Raw genomic sequence first — 11,703 nt, 5'->3', positions numbered from 1 at the left:
TGTTCAACTGTCGGTAGTCTCTGTCAGTTAACAGACGAGGTCGGCCTGTACACTTTTGTGCTGTACGTGTCCCTTCACGTTTCCACTTCATTATCACATCGGAAACAGTGGACCTAGTGATCTTTAGAAGTGTGGAAATCTCGCGTACAGACGTATGACACAAGTGACACCCAATCACCTGACCACGTTCAAAGTCCGTGAGATCCGTGGAGTGCCCCATTCTGCTTTCTCACGATGTCTAATGACTACTAAGGTCGGTAATATGGAATACCTGGCAGTAGGTGGCAGCGCAGTGAACCTAATATGAAAAACGTATGTTTTGGGTGGTGTCCGGATACTTTCGATCACGTAATGTACGTTAGAGTACTGCATAGGTGGGTCATTCACTAATTCTATGAATTTTCCTGGTCTTCATTACTGGTTCTAATGGAAACCTGCCCATGCATCCTGTAAGGCATCAGAGACATGACAACGGGAATGAGAAATTTGTCAGTGAGATAGTAGCGCAATTTGCATTCATTTTATTTTTAATCGCTGTGAAGCACATAATATTTGTATTTTTGTCTATACTGGTACTAGCAAATATTCCTTGTCATAGAGTAGGGGCTTCAGAAGCAGAAGTAACTGATTTTGATCTTTGAAATCTCCTCCATTCAAGTAAGAACAAGTTAAACACAGCCTTGTGTAGAGATATTTCCATAAAGAGGCTATGTGTGTTGTCAGTTGTAAGCGAGAGCATTCTGTAAGTTTAATTCTGAGATGAAACGCAAAACTTACTCAGACATATCCAGATAATATGAGCGTCTTGGTATCAGAATAAATAAACATAAACAATAATTTATCATGAAAAGTCACTTTATTTGCTCCATTGTTGCGCACATGTCACCGAAACAGTGGGTAAATAAATAGTTGGCTCTTTATGAAGTGCGTCTCCTAGAAGTAGTGCGTCTTGACGATGGCGGGAGCTGCAGCATAGGCTACAGGGGCGTGGTAGGCGGGGGCGGCGTAGGCTACAGCGGGGGCGGCGTAGGCCACAGCAGGGGCGGCGACGGCGGCCTTGACGACAGCGGGGGCGGCGTAGGCCACGGGGGCGGCGGCCACCGCGGGGGCGGTGTAGGCGACAGCAGGCGCGCCCAGGAAGCCGGGGGCGGCGGCGGCGACGGCCAGCACAGCAGCGAGGACGATCTGCGACGACAAAGAATGCGTTCGATATCAACAGAATATTATGATTATTTTTAATAGATAATGAAATTTGTATCATAATATGTTGAAAAGTATGTGCTTTGTTAATCGACCAATTCTGAGACTCAAGAATGATACCCAGGGTCCTCTATGAATGCCCTACTTTAATATCACGCATTATGTAGAGACTATACCTTCCTTTACAGCCCTGCATGTCCATTATAGCGGCAAAAATTTAATGCGAAATGTGGAAAATGAGTTCCTACATTATTTTTTTCATATGTGTAAGCTACTTTTGCGGAGCATATGTGACATAATATAATGCCCACAACATATGGTGGTTATACTTCCATTATATGGGGGCTGGACAGCTTACCTGGAAGTCAGTGGTGACTTGGCCAACATATTCTTCCCTCACGATATCTCACAGACTTGATTAAAGATATAAATTGCATGGAAATAACATCAGAAAATTTTTTCTTGCTTTCTGCCTACATTATCTTGTAAAGTATTACAAACGTTTGTCTACCTCCAACGGTACTCCTAAGATTTGTGGTAGGAAGATTGACAAGAATTGCAAGTTACATCCCACTTGCCCCTAGGCTTGCTTCCATGGGTGTTGATTCAACCCTTATAACGAGTGGTACATATACTTGTACAATGTGGGATTTACAGCTACATCTATACTCTGCAAGACACATTATCGGAGGTTGTTTTGTGGATTATTGTCGCTTAACCTGTTTCCTGTTCAAGGTGTGAATGGTACTTAGGAAGAATGATTGTTGGTGAGCTTCCATGCGAACTTGAACCTTTCTAATGTTACTTTCATGGCCTTTTCGTGAGTATAGTGAAGTATCAGTCGAACAAGGGCATTGTAAGCGACATCCGTCGTGAGTACACTTCCTCGTAATATTCCAATGAATCTCATCTGCCATTCCTACGATTAGTTTTATGTGGTCGTTCCATTTTAAATATATATATATACGCATACTCTCAGATATTTAATGGATGTTACCACTTCCAGTGATTGTTATGCAAACGTGTAATCAAACAGCAACGAATATTTCCGCCTACTAATGTGCAACACTTGTTTATGTTGAGAGTCGACTATAAATCCTTGTAGAAAGCAGAGATCCTCTACTTTTTGTATGTTCTAGCGATTTCTGTTCCCACTGTCAGCCCTTTTGGTACAAGTCGCAAAATCATTCGCGGACCGCTTCATGGAGCTTCCAACGTTAGCCACTAGGTCATTTATATATACTGTGTACAATAAAGGGCCATAGCTCTTTCTGAACATTTAGTACTTTTACGAATAGCATCCTGTTTCTTAGGTGAACAAAATTCGCCAGGAACAGAAGGTTCACGTATGACATGAGTAAATTACAGTATGCGGTGGTTTTGGGAAACAGACCACATTCCTCTGTCTCCCATGAGTACAGTATGGGGAAACAGCCATGAGAAATAGACCATTAAAGGTGAGATAAATACTTTGCCATTTTTAAATGTAAAAAAAGAAGTTTCTCAGCACAGAACGAAGATCTAACTCAGCCATGGCCTACCTTCATGGACCTGACGGCCTGATTCACATAACTTACCTAAGCTCGTTGGCCGCCTAGTCACGTGACGCGACATCAGCGCCACTTGCACATTAAGTCTGAACTATAACTTTCATTTATGGGATAAAGAACCAATGTCAATGGCATCACTTTACCTATATGTCACGCCAATGAATTATGCCTCAAAACACGCGTTTCTGATATGTTTTAACTGATTGACTCACCATCGCCTAAAGCAATTTCGTAACTACAGAAACTTGACATTTCGAGAGGGTATGCTTCATGTATTGTTGGCTTCATTCATGAAGGGATTCTTCGAAAGTTCACCACTAGCGGGGTGAAATAGAGGGTGAAAGGTTTTTTTGAAAATATTTCGCTATTAACGAAATTTGAAGTTACAACAACGAAAATTGGTACGTTGTTTCTCCGTTAGAAACGAAGAAATACGTGTTTCAGCGATTTTGGAAATATAAAAGCTATAGGGATGAGATAGTGGCTGAAGTCTTTTTCAGGAACCAAATCATCATTAAAGAACCATTAAAGCATTTTCGAAGCTACATCTATGGAAATTGGCATTTGCCCTATTTGGTTACAAAAAAAGAAATAAAAATTAAAAAATACGTGCTTCAGTATTTTTTTTGGAAATTCAACCCTTAACAGGGAGGAATGGGGGACGAAAAATTTTAACTGCTAATGATAGAAACTGGAAATTTGGGGGTCGGGGGTGTTGATCTTGTATTGTAGGCATTGTTTAAGATGGGATTTTTCGAAATTCCATCCTTAAGGGGGTAAAGTGGAGAATGAAAGAATTTTTGAAAATATGTCAGTATTAAATAAACTGCTATAAATACTTAAAGAGGTATTTGGTTTCTTGGTAGGAAATAAAAAATACATGCTGCACCATTTTTGGAAAGTCAACCACTAAGGGAGTAAAATAGTGGGTGAAACTTTACTTTGAAAATAAAACATTATTAAAGTACTACTAAAGCATTTTATAGCTACATATATGGAAAATTTATTTGATTTCTCGATTAGAAGTAAGTAAATACATGCTTTAGTGATTTTGGAAGTTCACCCGCTGAGGGGATGAAATAGGTGATAAAATTTTTATTAAAATATTTAATGCTAGATCAATGAAAACTGATATTTGATTTCTGAAGGAATGTGTTAGAGAAAGGAAGTTTTTGTGGAATTATCACCACAAGAACTCAAAAGACAGGATTAACAGGAACCTCTTACTCCGGCTACATAACCGCTTTTTCATCAGAAGTACATTCGGCAAAGACCAGACGCCAATGGCTTAAGCTGCGTGAAAAGTTTAGAAGATGCTGCAATTTGTCGATAAAATAAATATTCGATTAAAGAAAAACAAAAAAAATTCTTTGCAGACCATACAGTCTACGCTAACCAAGCAGCGGGCGCTAGGCTAGTATAGTATAAACTACCTTCAGTTTCAAGTGGTGCAGTAGTTTAATACGTCAACAACGAACAACAGTTACTTACTAATGTTGATATCAAAAAGAATGGAAAAACAAAACACAGCATTGAAATAGTCAGTCCCATTCAACAAACAATTCGTAGGCAGGACGGAAATCAATCGCGTGCCGGATCAGTTTGCCGGTTTCCCAGCCAAGATCTAACTAATCACTGTACACTGCGGTAAATAGTTTAATAGTATATGGAGACTGTCGTAGTATTAACTGGCGTCCACTGTGTAGCGGTCTCTGGAGGCACTCACCAGCTTGTACATGTTGTGAGGTGTGGTGATGTCAGCGGCTGGCGACTACTGTGCCGGGACCAGCCTCTCGCCGGTTTTTATACTTGCCCACGGCCCCGCCACGGACCTGCCTCATTGCCAACAGCCGAGCATTCTGCGTAACACCTTGCCGGATACGCCCATCAGGTGGGCCACACACGGTCGAAACCAGGCAGCCGCGTCCCTGTTCCTTTGCATACATATGTTTACAGTTGCGACATCTTAAGAGCCTTCGAGAATGTTCCCTAAATCGTGCGCAAAGTTACTTATGCCATACATTGGGTGGTCCTTATATACTAGGTGTTCCAGAGCTGACTATACTTTATTAACTATTTTTACGTCTAAATCGTTGATCGTGTAAACTGGTAATACCTGAAATGAAAAACTTCCCTTGGATTTTCGCTATACCGCAAAAATACACTGAAGAGCCAAAGAAACTGATACTCCTGCCTATTGTCTTGTAGGTGTCCGCGAGAACGCAGAAATGCCGCAACACAACGTGGCATAGACTCGAATAATGTCTGAAGTAGTGCTGGAAGGAAGTGACACCATGAATTCTGCAGGGCTGTCCATGAATCCGTAAGAGTACGAAGGCACGTTGAAAGCCTTCCCAGATATGCTCAATAATGTTCATGTCTGGGGAGTCCGGCGACCATCGGAAGTGTTGAAACTCTGAAGAGTATTCCTGGAGCTATTCTGTAGCAATTCTGGACGTGTGTGTGTCTGGGGGGGGGGGGGGGGGTCACATTGTCCTGCTGGTATTGCCTGAGTCCGTCGGAATGCGCAATGGACATGAATGGCTGTGACAGGCTACTTAAAATGTGAATTACAGACGCCACTACTTTCTTCTTAAAAAGTTGAATAATTTCAAATGCATTTAACGGAGGTAAATTAAAGTGTTATTTACTGTCTTTACAAAGTTATTACAAAATCAGGGGATATTATAAGCTATGCAAAGTCATAAATATTCGCTTTAAATTGGAGAAACCGATGTCTTCACGGAAAAGCAGAGTGTAACTGTTGCTCTATTGTTCGAGATACAATCAGGCAGACGGTCAGGAAGTGTCAAGGCCCGCACGGAACTAATCGAGCAATGGGCCTTAAATGCTACAATGCCAGTACATGCCTGAGTTTCCCAGAGAGTGGTGCGTTATGTACTGTAAAATTTTATCGGAATTTTTACATCGTCAATTAAAAATGTCGCCAATAAAGGCATCGTGAAAATATTAGAAGCTGCAGATTCATTATAAAGTGCAGCGTGTAATGGTACTTGAATTACGTAACCATTATGGTACCTCACCTGAACCTCTCGATACCAGTAATATTCTACTGTGTTTCTGTAACGTAGTTGACATATTTCTGAGACAACATTCAGATTTGATTTCATTTGTGATACATCGATATGTTTCTACTGCATTGATATTACTCTTAAGGGTATTCTTTCTTTTGTCACTATGATCTTTGACGTACTTGTAACTCGGATTTTTGGGCGCGTAAGCGATTATTAGTTGGTTGTTAACTTGTTAGAGAGTCGGACGTTGGTAAAGTCGAGTGTTGGACGTCATGTTGGAAAGATGCATATTGTAGTTGGCTTATAAAATGTGAGGAAGATGTTTTCAAATATGTTTTGTATTGTGAAGTGATGTTTTGTGTGTCACGTGATATTGCAATAAAAGCAATTAAAAGGAAGTGTAACTTAATTTCGGAGTGCTGATTATTTTTTTTTACATCACCATCGACCAGCAAAAGTGTAATCTTCAAGGATGGTTTGTGAAGCGCATCTCCAAAACTTTTGAATATAGCACGATAAAACCTAGGCCTCTTTTCATCCGAGCTTGGAATCATAACCACCTAGATTTTCAACGATTGAGCCATGATTTTACGACGAGACCAGCTTGGGAAACACAAAAAGATGAGTGCCTAGTTTGTTCATTATTACATGAAATGACTATTAACTGTGCTCTAATGACACCTGCCGCATAATATGACTGTTGTTGCCTGAAAATGCAGTATTTAGCAGGGTGAGCAACACCACAATCGTTATTAAAATTTTGACCTTTGTTGTGCTAGGGTTGTTAGAAGCGTCGAAGGTTATGTTAATAGATGCAGTTGTTCGTTACGAAAAGCTGCTTGCTGCAAATAACTTCATTGCATCGGAATCTTTAAAGACAATTTTTCGTGAAGCAATGATGATTGAAGAAATTTACATGCTATGTCCACGTTTGCTGAAAAAATACTTGTGATTGATGATGAACTGGCTTAAGAAAATGAAAACTGTGAAGACGAACCTTTCGAAAAGAACGAAGGCTCATCCGATAAAAGTGAACCAGAAGAAAAGAAGGCAAGAGAAGTAGATCGTCCTTTTTGGATTACAAAATTAACATTGTTAATATTGCAAAGGCTCACTTTACGTGGAAACTATAAACATTACAAAAAAAGATGGAGCTTGTTAAGAGAGAAGGAATATTTATCCAAATGTGCAGAAAAAATAAAACAAGCTGGCAATCAAGTACGCAGAAATCAGTTCTTGGACGTATGATTTTTCTGTTGAAGCCCGAGAGAATTATCACCAAGTGACTACATGGAATTTACAACAGTGGGCTTTAGCAGCAGCACAACAATTTATAGATTTTGAATTTAAAGCTTCTGACAGTTGGGTTCATAGATTCAAAAATTAGCAAGGCATTCGTCAGCGAAAAGTGACAAGATTTGTTTCAAGTGACGATCGAAGAAACTTTGGCTGCTGCAGAGACTTTTCGAACCCAGACGTTAAAACTGTTACCGAATTTCAACAAAAATTTTGTGATCAACACTGGTATTTATTGCAGGGTATTTAAAAATTCATTTTGCTCTCTATTTTTACGATTCTCTGGCTTTGTCTGTCTGGAAACATACTACGTAAGTGATTTTTCGTTTACAAGCGGCAACCGGTAACTTCAGTCCCCGAATCCAAAAACAGTAAAAGAATATGAGCAAAATTTAAAAAAAACGTTGTAATAACGTATCCAAATCTGGGAAGCTAACGACAGAATTGTATAACGACTTTCTCAACCGATGTTTTAAGTCTGGTGTTGGTCAAGAATGGTTTCTCTTAATTATTGACTCTTGGAGTGGACAAGCAAAGCCTGAATTATAGACGAAATCTTTCAGGATTATGAGAAATCTTCAGCATGTGCAACTAAAGTGATGTACTCCAACTTGTCTACTTTTATAGACAAGTAAAAACTCTGATAAAGAGTACACAGTATTGCCTTTATCTTAATGAAAATAACAGACAATTAAATTTTCGTGAAGAATGTATAAAAATATAATCAATTGTACACCATCAGCTGTCAACACCAATATTTATGCCTAGCACGCTTCTAGGTTTTCTGATGAAAAAGAACTTTTCATGAATGTCAAGGAAGTATGCTTTCAACAGATCTTTTAACACAAACGTTGTTCCTGTAAACAATCTCCTTCAAAAATTATGCAAGATTAAAAAAAATTTTTTTGTTTTCAATGTTTTTATGACAATTATCATTTTGGTGCTTGCATATGAAATACAAATTTGACAAATAAATATGATACTGTAAAAATTGTTATGTAATTGAAACACCACCCAGAATTTTGTGACAGTGGTAAGTAGTTCCCCTCCATTACAAGCGCATTTTAAGGTAAACAACTTTTGAAAAGAAAATATTGACGAGTGTAATTCATATTTTAAGTAACTGTGACGGCCATTTCATAAACATAATAAAGTTATTATCGTTTAATTGACAATACTTTAGGTCATTAACTGTATTTAACAGTTATTATAATTTTTAAAAGGATTAAAAGAAATGAGGTCGCACCGGGAGGTAGGGACGATCGAACTCAGATCTGACCACGACAGTCTAGCACACTAGTTACTGAGCTGCTTCACTTATCTCTTGCCTTGTTACTTATGACCTGTATACTTTTATGAGTGTGAATGAAATACGTTTAATACCTTAGAGCCCTTTTTCTCGGAATTTTCTGTATAGTGCGCTTTCTGGCGTTAGGAACTTGCTTATTAATAATAGCGATGCTGTAACTGTTGGTTGCTAATATTTACTGACAAAATGCAACCGCGTATTTACGGCTATCCTGTGTGGCCGTTTTTTAGTACGACTTTAAAAGAGAGAGATTATTAATTGATCACCGATGCGTCGGTTCTCGATTTTGTCAGGAGACGTACGGACTGATTACGCGAATAATTTACCTTTTGACCCGGATTGCCTTCACGCAATCAGAATCTTCGATGAAAATACCCAAGGGACCTATTTGAATATAAAAATGGAAATGAAAGCAAATTAGTGGAATTTCGTAAGAGAAAGATTAACAGATCGGAAGCTGAACACATTAGTGGTCTCCCAAATACAATCGAGACACCGCGATAAAGAGCGAACCTGTAACAAACCTCATACACAATTTGAACATCATTTTTGGTTAGTGAAAGAAAAGAATAAGAAGAAAATTACTGCATCGTAAAATATTAATATACAATCCTGGAAATTGAAATAAGAACACCGTGAATTCATTGTCCCAGGAAGGGGAAACTTTATTGACACATTCCTGGGGTCAGATGCATCACATGATCACACTGACAGAACCACAGGCACATAGACACAGGCAACAGAGCATGCACAATGTCGGCACTAGTACAGTGTATATCCACCTTTCGCAGCAATGCAGGCTGCTATTCTCCCATGGAGACGATCGTAGAGATGCTGGATGTAGTCCTGTGGAACGGCTTGCCATGCCATTTCCACCGGCGCCTCAGTTGGACCAGCGTTCGTGCTGGACGTGCAGACCGCGTGAGACGACGCTTCATCCAGTCCCAAACATGCTCAATGGGGGACAGATCCGGAGATCTTGCTGGCCAGGGTAGTTGACTTACACCTTCTAGAGCACGTTGGGTGGCACGGGATACATGCGGACGTGCATTGTCCTGTTGGAACAGCAAGTTCCCTTGCCGGTCTAGGAATGGTAGAACGATGGGTTCGATGACGGTTTGGACGTACCGTGCACTATTCAGTGTCCCCTCGACGATCACCAGTGGTGTACGGCCAGTGTAGGAGATCGCTCCCCACACCATGATGCCGGGTGTTGGCGCTGTGTGCCTCGGTCGTATGCAGTCCTGATTGTGGCGCTCACCTGCACGGCGCCAAACACGCATACGACCATCATTGGCACCAAGGCAGAAGCGACTCTCATCGCTGAAGACGACACGTCTCCATTCGTCCCTCCATTCACGCCTGTCGCGACACCACTGGAGGCGAGCTGCACGATGTTGGGGCGTGAGCGGAAGACGGCCTAACGGTGTGCGGGACCGTAGCCCAGCTTCATGGAGACGGTTGCGAATGGTCCTCGCCGATACCCCAGGAGCAACAGTGTCCCTAATTTGCTGGGAAGTGGCGGTGCGGTCCCCTACGGCACTGCATAGGATCCTACGGTCTTGGCGTGCATCCGTGCGTCGCTGCGGTCCGGTCCCAGGTCGACGGGCACGTGCACCTTCCGCCGACCACTGGCGACAACATCGATGTACTGTGGAGACCTCACGCCCCACGTGTTGAGCAATTCGGCGGTACGTCCACCCGGCCTCCCGCATGCCCACTATACGCCCTCGCTCAAAGTGCGTCAACTGCACATACGGTTCACGTCCACGCTGTCGCGGCATGCTACCAGTGTTAAAGACTGCGATGGAGCTCCGTATGCCACGGCGGTGCACAAATGCTGCGCAGCTAGCGCCATTCGACGGCCAACACCGCGGTTCCTGGTGTGTCCGCTGTGCCGTGCGTGTGATCATTGCTTGTACAGCCCTCTCGCAGTGTCCGGAGCAAGTATGGTGGGTCTGACACACCGGTGTCAATGTGTTCTTTTTTCCATTTCCAGGAGTGTATATTGAACAAATTGGCAATAAACTTCTAAACATTGACAAATACACAATAAATGCATGACTTACATCTGATATTTATTTTGTGGATGGCGCAGTCCAATAATCGCTGCTTTGTCAGTCCGTTCCTTGCGTGTGCGTAAGTAAGTTTTTGTATCTACACGTGAGTTACCGAAATGTTTGTTCGTCGTTTCACATAGTTTTTACACAAAATAAAAATACGCCTTGTAGCAATGCTACGCAGTACGTCTTAACATGTCGGCGACCAAAAGTACAGTTAGACACTGGACTCGCATTCGGGAGGACGACGGTTCAATCCCGCGTCCGGCCATCCTGATTTAGGTTTTCCGTGATTTCCCTAAATCACTCCAGGCAAATGCCGGGATGGTTCCTCTGAAAGGGCACGGCCGACTTCCTTCCCCATCCTTCCCTAATCCGATGAGACCGATGACCACGCTGTCTGGTCTCCTTCCCCAAACCAACCAACCAACCAACCAAAAGTACAAGGGATAATGAAGTCTCTAGAATACTAGAATATTTCTTAACAAAAGGTAGAGTGTTCTTTCTTCTGTTTCGCAGCTTCTTGCTATCAAGCGCTGAGCCAATGATTTTAAATATCTGCGCCCAGCGGGTCATAGTGTTTATTTAGAGTATTTAAACGCTGGACACGCGTTTCTGTATAGGCGCACATTAAAAAAAATATTTTGTCTCTCTACTCTAGCGCTGTGATGCGTAGCATGTTTACGACCTACAGATCGTTGGCTGTCCTTTCGTTTAATGACAAATATCTCATATGCAAAGTAGCTGAAACCCAATAATATTACAGCTTCAAGACTTCTATGAGTGACCACCCTTGAGGTGTACTTCTAACTTGTGAAGTATCATCACGAGCTGAATTTCCGAGACCGGAGAGTCCCTTTGTGAGATGAAGTTAATGTCAACGAGAAGAATGTAATTAAAGTAATTGCCTTTGTCTCCAAAACAAATTTTCAGTGTGGTCCATGGCTAAAATGCTTACAGATACCGTAAAACAGGGCAACTTTGTGACTAATTTAGCAGTTCTCCAACATAACCCGATATAAATATGTACCGTGACATTTAATTTTCAGTTGCATGGAATTGTATAACCTTCATCCATTAGTTCTGATGTTAATAAAGTCTTATTTGTGATGAGGTTTTTGGAATATGGAATATTAGTTGTGACAAAGTTACTCCCTAGCTCAGGACAACATTGTGAGATGAAATCTAAGACATGGAAAGTAGTTAAATTCATCCGTCGAAAAGAAAAGCTTTTGTTCCTCGATAACACACAG

General features: G+C 41.3%; 1 protein-coding gene across 1 annotated transcript; it reads right to left on the bottom strand.

Annotated features, from left to right (window-relative positions):
- Positions 1 to 837: 837 nt before the first annotated feature.
- Positions 838 to 4,583, bottom strand: LOC126475163 (cuticle protein 16.5-like). The gene is made up of 2 exons (XM_050102788.1): positions 4,477 to 4,583; positions 838 to 1,185 (listed from the first exon to the last, which is right to left on the bottom strand). The coding sequence occupies exons 1-2, from the start codon at positions 4,486 to 4,488 to the stop codon at positions 934 to 936; spliced, it is 264 nt and encodes an 87-aa protein (XP_049958745.1). The 5' UTR covers positions 4,489 to 4,583; the 3' UTR covers positions 838 to 933.
- Positions 4,584 to 11,703: the final 7,120 nt, after the last annotated feature.

Source organism: Schistocerca serialis, chromosome 4 (assembly GCF_023864345.2).
Source record: "Schistocerca serialis cubense isolate TAMUIC-IGC-003099 chromosome 4, iqSchSeri2.2, whole genome shotgun sequence".
Classification (NCBI taxonomy): Eukaryota; Metazoa; Arthropoda; class Insecta; order Orthoptera; family Acrididae; genus Schistocerca; species Schistocerca serialis.
The sequence above is the reverse complement of the archived record's forward strand: the minus strand, read 5'-3'. Positions and strand labels throughout refer to the sequence as shown.